Source organism: Primulina eburnea, chromosome 2, assembly GCF_022965805.1.
Source record: "Primulina eburnea isolate SZY01 chromosome 2, ASM2296580v1, whole genome shotgun sequence".
NCBI lineage: Eukaryota > Viridiplantae > Streptophyta > Magnoliopsida > Lamiales > Gesneriaceae > Primulina > Primulina eburnea.
Window position 1 is genome coordinate 41316354 of NC_133102.1, and position 14181 is coordinate 41330534.

The following is a 14181-nucleotide window of genomic DNA, read 5'->3' on the forward strand; positions in this document are numbered from 1 at the left end:
CCGTCTCACAGATTAAGATACGTGAGACGGTCTCACATGAGACCCACTCTTTATAATTATAAGGAGTTTACGTGAAACATCATTTTTTTAAAAAAAATTAAATAGATATTTTATACCTAATTTTTTTATAAAAGTTATATGAACATCGCCTACACGAGCTAGAAATTTAATGAGTTGAAATATTTTGATGATATTTCATATATCATTTTATCAAAATGATAAACACTAAACAGTTAGAAAAAAACCTAGTTTGATATAAATCATATTTTAGGTCGGCTAGATTAGTTCGAACGCGTTCGTTAGTAATTAGACGCTCCAAGATCGAGCTAGATGACACGGATACAGCAATCGATATCGTCTGATTAGCATAGATAATGTCCAAAGTAATCTAGCCGGCCTGCAACATGACTTGTGACAAATAAATTTTTTTAAATTGTTTTTATCAACTAGTCATTTTGATAATTGATTTATGAGATATCATCAAAATACTTCAGTTCATCGTATTTTCAGCTAGTGCATGAAGTATTCATTCAACTTTTCTAAAATGTTAAAATTTAAGATGTCTATTTAATTTCACGAGGGAGAAGTGTTGGGGAAAACCCATAAACCGCAGAATCCATCACGTTAAATCATTAAGAATTTGACTGAAAACTAAAGCGGAAGCGTACCTGAAGTCATAATCCTGAATTGTTTAGAACGTGTCTTGATCTTCCAGATCTACGCGCTCTTTCTTTGAGAGAATCCTTCAGTTTCTCTTCAGAACCATTTTCTTAATGGGGGAGAGAATAGTGAAAATGATAACGCGAGATCTGGGGACCATGACCCTTATTTATAGATAATATCTTCTGATATTTCCGTTTTAGCCCATCATAAAAACAGAAATTACACTTATGTCTCTACACATTAAAGACACACAGCCCATTAGATACATTAAAGCCCAATAACCCGAAACATTAATTGATCACTTTATTTTGGGCTTAACTTAATAGACAACATACAACACATAATTATTCACATATAAGCCCATATAAATAAATTGATCCAACAAGAAGTGCACATTTTTTTATATTTCTCTTAGGGGTTTAATGCAAAAAAAAAAAAAAAAAAAAAATCTCTAATTATAAGGTAAAATATTAGAACAACGAAAATAATCGACGAAACCTAATAAATTTAGAACTTTGGCTTGATTAATTCAAACTTCTGGTTTTTTATTTTATTAAAAAATAGTTTGTTTGGTTTCTGAATTCGGTTCAATATTGGTTACTTTCTTAAATAAGCGAAAAAACGAAATAACTAATTTTTATTTATATAAATTTGTATTTTAACATATTTAACTCTAATACATATTTAATTTCATAAAGTATGCTTAAATTTTGACATTTATAATTGTTAAATATATTAAGAATACGTTTTTCTTCTATGTACTATTCCTAAACACGTTTATTGCTTTTCTCTTCTACTTGCTGTATAAATACCATGCGCAGTAGCTGATTTCCGGTAATGAGAAATAAGATTCAGTTGGCTCAGTGAGTTCAATGCTCCTCAATTACAAATCTTGACATGGTATCAGAGCCATAGATCTCATTCCTAGGGCTTCGATTTTCAATTCATTTGTTCGCTCTGATAGATATCAGTTAAATCGATGACAAACAATTACATTCTCAATGATCCGCTATACATTCACCCGTCGGATACTCCGGGCATGAATTTGATCAACGATCAGCTAATCGGAGTGGAAAACTATGGTATCTGGAGCAGAGCTATGTTGATTGCGATGCGAGCAAAGAACAAAATTGCATTGATCGATGGGAGTTGTCGCAGACCACAGGTTGGTCATCCGACTTTGCTTCAATGGGAAAGATGTAATGCACTTGTGTTGTCATGGATAATGAACACAGTGTCGAAGGAGATTTTCAGTGGAATTGTCTATGCATCAGATGCTTCTGCAGTGTGGAAGGATCTAAAGGAGCAATTCGACAAGATCAATGGATCGAGAATATTTTCGCTGCACAGACAAATTGGTTGTCTAACCCAAGGTAATAATACTATCTCAACATATTATTGCAAGCTTAAGCTACTTTGGGATGAATATTCAGCTCTTCTTACCTTGCCTTCGTGTGAGTGTGACACGGCTAGGAAGTATGTGGAGCATGACCAGCAGCAGAGACTCCTTCAGTTCTTAATGGGACTTAATGACAGCTACATGAATATACGGAGTCAAATTTTGATGATGAATCCCTTACCCACGGTTGGACAGGCTTTTTCAATGATATCTCAGGAGGAATCACATCGTGCATTGTCCTCAGTTGAAGTTCCAACAGCAGCTTTCTACACTAATCAAGTTCCAACTGCAGCTTTCTACACTAATCAGAACAGAATAAGTAACTCTATGCATGAGAAATCAAACTTGCGTTGTGATCACTGCAACATGAGTGGAGACACCAGGGAGATTTGTTACAAACATGTTGGTTATCCCCCTTGGCATAAGCTGTACAAAGCCTCAAACAAAACACCACACAACAAGGTATACAAGGATAACAATATGAAACACAGAAGGATGTCAGCGGATGCTAACCTTGTGGAAGAAAGCAATGCTGATCAAACAAATGGATCAACTGGAACTACAGCTCCGGCTCTCTTCACCCCTGAACAATACACTGAAATTCTGAAGCTTTTGGGCAGCAACAACTTGCAGAATAATTGTGCACCAGTAGTGAACATGGCAGGTACTACATCAAAATTGGTTGGTTGTGAATGGATTATTGATATAGGGGCCAACGAGCATATGATTGGTGATGTCTCTCTATTGCAAGGTTCTAAATCTCTGGTAGATTCCACTAGCACAGTAAACTTGCCAAATGGTAGTAAATCCAATGTTAATAAGATAGGTTCAGTCCGATTAACAAATTCTATCCATCTTGAACATGTCTTGTACATACCCCATTTCCAATTCAACCTTCTGTCAGTATCTAAATTCACAAAGAGCCATGGTTGTTTTATTACATTTTACCCACATTTTTGTGTATTTCAGGCCCTCAAGACTGGGAAAATAATGAGGATTGGTAAGGAAAAGCATGGGCTATACTACTTCACCTCAAAGACAATTTCAGAGTTACTTTCCAAGGATAGTTTCCCTTTTTCATCTCCTGCATTCAAATTTGATAAGTTGTATTCTTGTTCTGCTAATGGTCCTTGTAAAGATGTCAATATTGACACTTGGCATAAAAGGTTAGGTCATATGTCCATATCAAGAATGCGGTTGTTACCATTCATACAAGGAAATGATTCATTGTCACATTGTCCTGTTTGTCCAATCTCAAAACAAAGCAGATTAGTTTTTCCATCAACTAGTATATCCAAATCTTTTTTTGCATTCCAGCTAGTTCATATGGACATTTGGGGTCCATTTCATACCCCTACATACAATGGGGAAAGATAATTTCTTACCATTGTTGATGACTTTACGAGGGGAACATGGGTATACCTCATGCAATCAAAGTTGGATGTGTTTAGATTTATTAAACTGTTCTTTTCTATGGTGGACAACCAATACTCTAAAAAAATACAAACCATTAGAACAGATAATGCCACTGATTTTTTCAAGAGTGAGTGCCATAACTTCTTCTCATCCTTGGGGGTGGTACACCATAGTTCTTGCCCCTACACACCACAACAAAATGGCGTAGTGGAGAGAAAACATAGGCATATCCTTGATATAGCAAGAGCACTTCGATTTCAATCATCTATACCACTCAAATATTGGGGGGATTGTGTATTAACGGCTGTATACCTCATAAACAGGACTCCCACACCTCTACTGGAAAATAAATCACCTTTTGAATTGCTATTTCATAAGCCTCCTTCTCTAACGAATCTAAGAACTTTTGGATGCTTATGTTATGCCTCGTCTCTGCCTATAGGTCACAAATTTTCACCTCGAGCTATACCTTGTGTTTTTGTTGGATATTCAAGTGTCCAAAAAGAGTACAAGATCCTTAATCTTCAGTCAAGAAGAATATTAGTTTCCAGAGATGTAGTTTTTCATGTACACATCTTTCCATTTTCTGTTACTAATGAGTCCCTTCCTGTTTTCAATCCATCTTCAGACACAATAAATCCTTTCCTGGTTCATGAAGAACCAGCAATTATCCTACCTAACAACGAACAATCTAAACCTTTTTCTGCTCCTTTAGACATCCCATTGCGTAGATCCACAAGAACCATAATTCCTCCCATTTGGACACGTGACTATTCTTGTTCCCTAATTCACAAACAAATTCCTAACTCTTGTGTATATCCCATGGCCAATCATCTTACATATGATCGTTTCTCTAGATCACACCAGTCATTTTTAGCTGCCATCTCTTCAGTCAAAGAGCCTCAATTCTATCATGAGGCAGTCACTGATGCCAAGTGGCGTGCTGCCATGGATGAAGAACTCAATGCTCTAGAGAGAAATCACACATGGGATATTGTGGATCTCCCACCACAAGTTAAACATATTGGCTGCAAATGGGTATACAAAATTAAACATCGATCCGATGGAAGTATTGAAAGGTTCAAAGCCCGTCTCGTGGCGAAAGGATACACACAACAACCAGGTATTGACTTCCATGACACCTTTTCTCCCACTGCCAAGATCGTGACAATTCGTTGTCTTCTTAATGTTGCTTGTGATCCATGATTGGCCACTCTTTCAATTGGATGTGACCAATGCATTTCTGCAAGGAGACTTGGATGAGGATATCTACATGCATGTTCCACAAGGCTATAAAATTTTGGGGGAGAGAAAGGTTTGCAAATTAAAAAAATCTTAATACGGCCTGAAACAAGCTTCTCGGCAATGGCATACGAAGTTCTCAACTGTCATGATTGAATGTGGTTACCATCAGTCTCAGCATGATCATTCCTTGTTCGTTAAGCATGATAATGCTTCAATTACTTTGCTCGTAGTGTATGTTGATGATATTGTCATCACAGGAAACGATGCTATTGCAATCCATAATCTGAAAGTGTTTCTTCACTCCAAGTTGCAGATTAAAGACCTTGGATATCTAAAATACTTCTTAAGCATTGAAGTGGCACGTTCTGCAGAGGGTATATACCTTAATCAATGGAAATACGCCTTAGAACTCATCGCTGATGCAGGTATGACAGGGGCAAGGACATTTGACACTCCTATGGAGCAAAACAGAAAGTTCACTAGCCAAGAACTTGATACAAGTATGCAGCACGCTTGTATAAATGTCCCTGCAGATACTCCACTGATCGATCCAAGTGAATACCAGCGCCTAGTTGGTAGGTTGATATACCTCACTATAACTAGACCTGACATCTGTTATGCAGTTCAATCTCTCAGCCAGTTCATGCATGCTCCGAAGGCATCTCACATGGCTGCTGCCATTCAAGTGATTAAGTACATTAAAGGAAGCCCCGGCCAGGGACTTTTACTGAAACCAACTGATTCCTTGTCCATTACAGCGTATTGTGATTCGGATTGGGCTGCTTGCCCCATGACTCGCCGCTCAATTACTGGTTATTGTATTAAACTTGGGGCATCTCTCATATCTTGGAAGTCCAAGAAACAAAACACCGTTGCACGATCATCGGCGGAGGCAGAATATCGTGCAATGGCAACCACTACATGTGAAATCACTTGGATAGTTGGTCTTTTGCATGATATGGGAGTTAAAGTTCATAGCCCAGCGACCCTATTCTGTGATAATATGGCTGCCATACACATTGGTGCTAATCCAGTATACCACGAGCGAACTAAACATAGCGAGATTGATTGCCATATAGTTCGTAAGAAGATTAAAAAAGGACTCATCTGCACTAAATATGTCCCTACACATCAACAACTTGGTAATATTTTCACAAAGAGTTTGGGAAAGACTCAACATGCCTACTTGCTTGGACTTCTAGGTGTCTATGACATGCATCAACCTTGAATTGCATATTGAGCAGGCAAATATTTTTCTGGTTCAAGCTTGCTGTTAATTCCCACACCAAGCTTGAAGGGGGAGTGTTAAATATATTAAGAATACGTTTTTCTTCTATGTACTATTCCTAAACATGTTTATTGCTTTTCTCTTCTACTTGCTGTATAAATACCATGCACAGTAGCTGATTTCCGGTAATGAGAAATAAGATTCAGTTGGCTCGTGAGTTCAATGCTTCTCAATTACAAATCTTGACAATAATTTTATAGAAAATCATCTTATTAAATATTGTCTCATATTTAATTTTATAAAATATCGTAACTACTCAAGCGTTCTGGATCTACCGACTTGTTTTACTAATTATGGCAAAGAAGAATTTTAGGAAAAATATCCTAACTTTATAGAGTGGGTATAATGTGAGACCGTCTCACGGATCATAAGTTGTGAGACGGGTCAACCCTATCCATATTCACAATAAAAAGTAATACTCTTAGCATAAAAAGTAATACTTTTTTTATGGGTGACTCAAATAAGAGATCCGTCTCACAAATACGACCCGTGAGACCGTCTCACACAAGTTTTTGCCGACTTTATAAGAGCTTTTCAGTTATGGTTGCATTTGGATTCTTTGTTAATTTACGAGCCATCTGCTTTTAGCCACTTTCAGTCACAATTGTTAATTTTAAAGTCAACGTAAAAAATTATATATCAGTTCAAGAGTCACGTCTCGATGATTTTTTCAAAAGAGATAATTATTATACCTAAAACTCTATCGATCGATTCGACCTGACCTGAAAATTTTGCTTTGTTTTATTTTCCAAAATTTGTTTCGATCCGAACCGAATTAATATCTTTTGAAATTTGAATTGAATTAATTGATTGCATTCCTTTATATATATTTTTTTTAAATTAAGCGATTAAATATAATTTATGACCAATAACTATCGCGATCTATTAAATACTAAAATTTACACAATCAGTAAAAACTATTTTTTATATGTGAAATTAATTCATATGAAAAGACAAATTTATAAATATTTTTTTTTATAACTATTCTATATTATATTTCTGGATAACATCCTACTACACAAGAACAACAAAAGAATCAGTAAACCAATATTTTAAATATATATAACAAAATTAACTTTTAAAATAAAACTTTACTTGGATCCTAAATTATATCGATAAAAAAAAAAAAATTAAACGTATAATCTTTCATTTCCTTTTTTTAGTTGGAGAATCTCGAACTCGAACATTTCATATTTTCGACTATATTAATAGATCTCGAGACGTGAGAGAAGGCGACATAATCAATAAAAAAGAAATATCACGCAAATATTTCCTCACGGATGACAAATAATAGTGCAATAAACATTACATACACGACCAACACGATCAGCCTTAAAAAAAAAAACCATGCAAACTAAAACGATTTCGGATTGAAAAGACAAAAGAAGGGAAAAAAACGGATCAAGGCAACTGGAAAAACAGGCCTAGCAACTGACACAAGATCACATTCAAGAAACGTAATGTGATAATACAATCAACACTAGCAAGTATTGCAGTTAAGTTTTTGTATACAAGAAAGGTATGTCATTTTCCTGCAGCCGATCTGTCGTCTGGTCCAGCTAACATAATCTGGGAAAAAAGAACATTACCAGTATATTCCAGTTTCGCGCTACTTTTGTGCAGACAAAACAGGAATGTAAGAGAAGAAGAAGAATCTTGTTTTGAATCCAATTGTCAAGATTTTTTATACTTACATTACAGTCGAATGCAAATCTTCTTGCAAGCATGATAGCTGCGTTTCTTTCTCGATCTGATTCAAATGCTAATACGAAGGACAGCCCTGACTTGGCCTGCCAGTATGCTGCCTGAGCTGCAGCGTTTCCGCCACCTCTTACTCCACAAAGCTGAAGACAAAAAGAAAATTTTTATCATCAACTGTTCCAAAACGTCCATGTTATTATTCGAAAGAAGGTGAACACATAACAATAACATGCCATGACAGTAGAATACTTCTTCCTTGTTACTTGGGGCTAAAACTAAGTGTATGGCCAAATGTTTGTTATTGATCCCAGCTCAAATCTTCTAAGCCATAAAGCAGAAGAAGCACCATGTTTAATTGATGTTCCACATAGGCAACCACACAACACGGTAAGAGCAATTGTTACCACCCAGATCTAAGACAAATTTGTGGACTCGGATGCGTAAAGTGTTCAATATTAATATTACTCTATTTTTATTTGGTTTTTAATCCCTTCATATATTCAACAATTGTGTATAAGTTGTTTCTGTTGGAAGAGAACTGTATGTGAATATGATATACACATGCTTTCTTGAGTTGGGTCGAGTACCTGCATTGAATTGGAATAATACTCCTTGGCCATCGTAGTTTTCCCTTTGCGAAGTTTTATTCTCATCTTTCCGATATGAAGTACGTGGATAGACTGTGATGGATTATCTGCTCCATTTGTCTGGATTATGACAACCTGAAAAGCATTTATTCGAACACAAGTGGGGACGTGTAATGCAAAAAAATACAAGAAAATTCCCCGTGTCATGTTCACATTGGAGCAAACAAGATTCTATGGATAAAACAAATCACATAACAGCTAACACTTGTATAGTTGACAACAAATGCATACATTGAACTCAGTGTCATGCCTTCGAACCAATGCTTCCACATAGTTTCCCAATCCTGCAGCTGGATAAGAAGAACCAATTCCATGTTTTAACGAGAGAAACCAAGTCGAAACTAACTTTAAGAGTGAATAGGTACATGCTAACAGACCAGGATCTACAGGAGCAGAAGTCATTACAGTTACTGTCTGACCATCAATTAAAATATCAGCTTGCAGTATTCTTCCAACGTCAAAGGGCTCTGGAGCATATACAGATTTTGTGGCCCCTGTGTTCAGAAAAGCATTGTAACATAAAAACTATAAAAACTGTAAGAATAAAGAGTGATGCATTTTTGACAAGAAAATGCGACGTATTAGTTCATGTACATGCGTGTTTAACTACAAAAGTTCAATCACTTGCAGCAAAGTAGATACCTGTTATAAGCTCCCTCTTGTCACCCTCTGCTGTTGAACGATACCACTGTATTGAACATTCTGAAAGTTCAGGAACACTTTCAGAACATGGATATATCCGTAAATATGAACCCAGTGTCTCAATACCATCTATATCATACAAATGGGCTGCATTTTTATCGCCCTTCTTACTAGCTGCCAGCTGAGAATATTCAAGCAAGAAAAGAGTCAATAAGCTTTTGTATCTATTACCATTAGTGAATGTCTATCAATTAGTACGGAACAACAACCAAGACAAATAGAATATCTTCAAAAGAATGTCAAATACCATTTGTTAATATGCAAATGATGACTTTGCATCTCACAGTCAATATAGTTATATTTAATCAGAATATTAGAGAAATTAATCATAACCCCGATCTGATCTTTTATGCATTTTACTCGGGCAAAAGGAACAACATAAAATTTGTCCTTATCCTAGTATAAAGATATTAAATGGTTTTCGTTAATCACAGGCCAAAGTTGGATTTATCCAATTTGATTATTTTCCATCAAGGTGCAACGTTTGTATGCCATTTTAAGAACGATATTAATTTTAAAAAAAGGGTAAATTTTGCCTAAACATCTGAAGACATTCACATGAACAGTGATTTCTGTTACTTATAAAGTTAAACCGCACAGAATGCACGACCAGTTTTCAATCGCAGTATTTTTATAGCTTACCACATGAGATTCTTGTAGCAAATTTATCGTAGAATAAAAAAGTATACCAAGTTGAACTCAACATAAATGAAAGGTGAAAATACATGCAGAACAAGAGAGGACCTCCTTCTGGAGCTGCAGTGAGTGCTTTGCCTTCTGTAAAAGTTGAACTCTCAATGCTTGAAGCTCGTGTTCCATGTCCATGACCTGCAAAAGCGATGTGTCTTATGATACACATGAGAATATGAGATGAATGTGGCAAAATTTTAGATTCCACATATAATGATTTAAAGGTATAAATTTTAGAATATTAACCATAATGCCGTTATAGTTTTAATGTTTCCCGTAGTAATAAAAAAAGAATCAACCAATGACACCTCTACAAGAGCGGGTCAAATATATGATGGCTTTATCTTAGAATAAAATGTGGCATGTGTATATTATTACCCTACTAGGCTGATGCAACATTTTGATTCTCCTAGCCTCTTGCACCTCCTTCATCAATTCTTCCACGTCCTGATAATAGAAACTAAAGCGGCAGGTCAACCTATACAGCAAAACTATGCACATACTGACCAGCATTAACACTGTAAATTCTTGAAACATGGGATATGCAAAATGTTTCATGGCATAAAAGGTATTTTCCAAATAATCACATGTATCCATTGAACTAGTCTAACAAGAAATAAATAAAAAGAAAAACAGCAGGAAGACTATCTTATATATTAGTACATGAATATATAGATCTCAAACTCAAATGAATGCTAAAACAGTAAGATCAAGGAGTAGATAAACACAACCACATGGAGATGGACATAAACAGAAGAATTTCAATTGGACCTGCTTTCCTGACGCTCGTGACATGCGTTCATGTTCCTGAAGAGCTTCTTCCACTCTCTGGACTGCTGCTCTTGCATTCTCAATTTCAGCTTTGGCAAAAGATCTTTCTTCATCCACGAGTTTTTTAGCATCTTCTGAAGCCTGTTGGATAAATTTTTTTAGGAAGTGAACAAGAAAGATGACACACAAAAACCTTTATCCCATATAATCCAACGTTCAAATCACATGCATAAATACACGTGAGAGTGGATCACAGTTTTAGACAATAAATATTAATAAAATTATGTCTCTTTTAATATTGTTATCAATATCTTCCTAAGTGCATCGAACTTTAATAAAAGATACTTTTAGCAATGAGTGAGGGAAGAGACAGCAAATCGCCAAAGATAACATTAGGTAAAAACAGTAGTACAAGAAAGATATTGGATGCAAATAGCCTGAATATAAAAGTAAAGAAAATTAAAAGAATAACAATGAGCCAATGACCAATATAGTCTAACTGCGACATAGTTTTGAGATGGCAATAGACCACATCGTTATTTTGCAACAAAACAAAATTTGCATATTAGGAAAGAATATATAAACCAAACTGATAAAAATATATTACTTTTACTTTGTAAATATCGCAACAACATTGAATGGTGACAACTATAGTAAAAAAAAAAAATAGTAATATATTAATTGTACATTGTAAATGTCGCAACAGCATCCAATGATGATAACTACAGTAAAAAAAAAATTACTGAACTAATTAAAAAAAACTGAAGATAGGCTCTATATCATCAATAATATGAAGTTTGTTCAAGATAACGTGAAATTCAATTTTCGTTTTTCATGCCAAGGATTTGGGAGAGGAAAAAGAAAGACGTGCCATGAAAAAACATATGTAGCAGTACCATTTTTTTAAGATACCAAATATATTAGTTTTTTTCTTTTTTTGGAAGAAATCCACAGATATTAATTTTACCTGCTTCAGAAAAGTCGCAAGCTTTTTAACTTCCGCCTTCTCTTGAATTAGCTCTCCTTCCCTCTGAGTCAATTGAACTGCTAGAGCTTCAACCTATCAATATGAAAAAGTTGAGAAATGGGACAAGTGGGGAAGATTTACTAGAAATATCCAAAAATAAAGCGGCATATACCAAGTGAGAGATTACTATCTCTCTACACAATAAAACCAAAAAGTGACAGATGTAATGCATCTGAAGAGTATCGTCTTGGATTAAATATTCCAACCACATGAAATCTGACAAGATTTCTTATCTTCTACCATTTTACATATGATTGGGACGAGAAGTCAAAAGGTGACTGAAACAATCAGTAAGCTTATCACCTCAGCAAGCGTTTATTCATCCATTATCAAGTGGATGATATTGGATAGAACATAATATAAGAGATACTATAAGGTACAACAACTACTTCAAGTAGCTGAATCTCACATAGGATTTTTACAGCTGATTCAAGTAGCAAATTTTTACACAGGATTTTAAATTTTAATGATACTCCGGTTTTCTCTGGGAGGAAGGTAGTTTGAAGTCGAGAATTAAAAACAAATAAAGCTATATTTTAGTACATATTTGGTATGGCAATGGGTAAACAATAGTGATAGTAGAGAAAGGTAATAGATGTGAAGGGGAGAAAACCATCAAACTAACCATAAGTATTGCTTCCACCACATCATCATTGTTTTTTCCCGTTACACGTCCTCTCAAAGCTTCAAGTGCATCTCTGAGCTTCTTCAGAAGCACATGTTTCTCCAATGAAGCTGCTTCTTTTAGTCTTGCCTGGAACCACCCATTAAGAAATGACATCTAAATTTGGGACAATCTAAATAGACACGCTTATCACTTTCTTAATATTACAGATTATTCATTGAACTCAATGGCCAATACATGTCAAAACAGTGAACATGATGAAATCAATACTCTCTCAGATGTTGAAAATCTTTGAAGTAAACTTAAAAAATGCCAGAGCATAATCAAAATCAAACCTCATCAGACAGCTTTGCAGCAGCAGCCAAACCCTTCTCAAATTTGCTGGCAAGATCTCGCACTGAGAGGCGTTTCTGCTGCTCCAGCAACAAAGCAGTTTCTCGTGCAACCATTTCTTTCATAGACAACACATTTGTATCCTCTTTGACCTCCACGATCTGATTGTTAGCTCCAATTTTATACTTTGGAAACCGAGTAGAGGCAAAAACCACATCGGCTGATACAGGAGAGATAGCCTCCTTGTGCATTGTGTAACTAAACTCTCTGCCAAACCTTGTCATAATTAAATTTTCCTATCACCAGCAGTCGGTATAACAAATCATTAGTATCAACCATAAAAAACCTTTTGCGCGTAGGGTAACTTGGTATTATTCCACATGTACCCTAAAAAATTTATAGTAAACCACAAACAATTTCTCAACCCCGAATTTCTGGGTGTGAGTCTAAGTTGCCATAAGGAGTCTGAAACTCGGAAAAAACATATAAGATGGCATTTGACCACATCATTAAGCGTAAAAGAAGAATTTAAGGTACCAACATCAATCAATCATCCGAAAATTGACAGCAAAACCACAGCCTGAAATGCCATAAACTAAATTAACAACACAACATAAGCATTCTTACCCTGTCTTAATAAATTAAACATGCTTTCGAGGGGCGAGAGGGTAATAAATCATTACATTTATAATAAATGCAGATTTACATGAAACAAAAAAGAATAGCCATACAAACAATAAAGAATAGCCGAACCTACATGAAATTAGTAAACACATCATAATTAGCGATTGCCCAAGAAACATTATTGACTAAAAACAAAAGGAAAACAAAAAAAAACAAGTTGATAAAAACCTAACAACCGTTTGAACTCCTAGACAAAGAGCAACCAATAACTGAGATTAAAAAAACAGTAAACACAACCAAATAAATATATAAATTACACTCACCAGACCAGATCAAAGAAACTGGTTGATAATAACCCTCGAAAAGTATTACTCGAAAGAACTCGAATGAACTGCAACGGGGTTTTAATGTAGAGAGATGAAGCAAATGGGAGTGAGAGAAGGTATTGTTTGCTTTTACAAAAAGCCAATGAAAGTAAAGAAAAACCAACTTCTTTCTCTCTCTAAATACTTATATATATACATACACCATTTACACAAACAGTCAACACACAGTAATGCATCTATGGAGCAGCCTTTGTCCCTGCGTGAATACGTGTATGTATAAAAATATACGTTCATACAGCGTCGATCTGCTGCCTCTTTTGGGAAATTTTCGGCATCCCATTTGAACAATCAAGCATTTCTTTCGTGGGAGAAAATTACTTTCAGCGATATCAAAAAATAAACAAGAAAAATGAAATCTTGTCTTTTATTTGAAGAGGGAAGCAAGTTTCCCATTGACAGATGATAATTTGATCTGGTGTAGCATTAAAGTTTTAATTATTGTTATATATAAATATATTACTCTTAAACCAGTATCTTCATGACCACACACATCCACCGTAAAAAAATATAAAATAAAATAAAATAAAAAAATTCAATAGTTCGAACAGATTATTGATCTCTAAAATGGTTTTCAAGGTGTTTCGGATCGAACCGTGACTAGTGCTCAGACCAAATCTGTGTCTGATCGAACCTGTCAAACCTGTTTGTCTGGTCTAGTTCTAAA

The 14181-nt window shown here is 35.3% G+C and overlaps 1 protein-coding gene across 2 annotated transcripts; it reads right to left on the reverse strand.

Moving 5' to 3' along the window:
• Positions 1-7267: 7267 nt before the first annotated feature.
• LOC140823225 (stomatal closure-related actin-binding protein 1-like) lies at positions 7268-13932 on the reverse strand. Of its 2 annotated transcripts, none has more exons than XM_073184437.1 (13): positions 13754-13932; positions 12510-12803; positions 12175-12303; positions 11490-11582; positions 10523-10663; positions 10130-10198; positions 9806-9889; positions 9002-9182; positions 8737-8853; positions 8591-8649; positions 8300-8434; positions 7706-7855; positions 7268-7580 (listed from the first exon to the last, which is right to left on the reverse strand). In XM_073184437.1, exons 1-13 carry the CDS (start codon positions 13811-13813, stop codon positions 7536-7538), a joined length of 1557 nt encoding a protein of 518 aa, XP_073040538.1. In that variant the 5' UTR covers positions 13814-13932; the 3' UTR covers positions 7268-7535. The 2 variants fall into 2 exon arrangements, with proteins under 2 accessions (XP_073040538.1, XP_073040539.1); XM_073184438.1 differs by having other exon boundaries at positions 13455-13932.
• Positions 13933-14181: the final 249 nt, after the last annotated feature.

Bases quoted from the DNA above. Each gene is read 5' to 3' on its own strand.
- LOC140823225 (XM_073184437.1), bottom strand. From the start codon at position 13,813: ATGCTTGATTGTTCAAATGGGATGCCGAAAATTTCCCAAAAGAGGCAG. The intron at 8,650-8,736 runs GTCTGTTAGCAT...CTTCTTATCCAG, and splicing joins TTCTGCTCCTGTAGATCCTG to CTGCAGGATTGGGAAACTAT. The intron at 8,435-8,590 runs GTATGCATTTGT...AATGCTTTTCAG, and splicing joins GGCATGACACTGAGTTCAAT to GTTGTCATAATCCAGACAAA.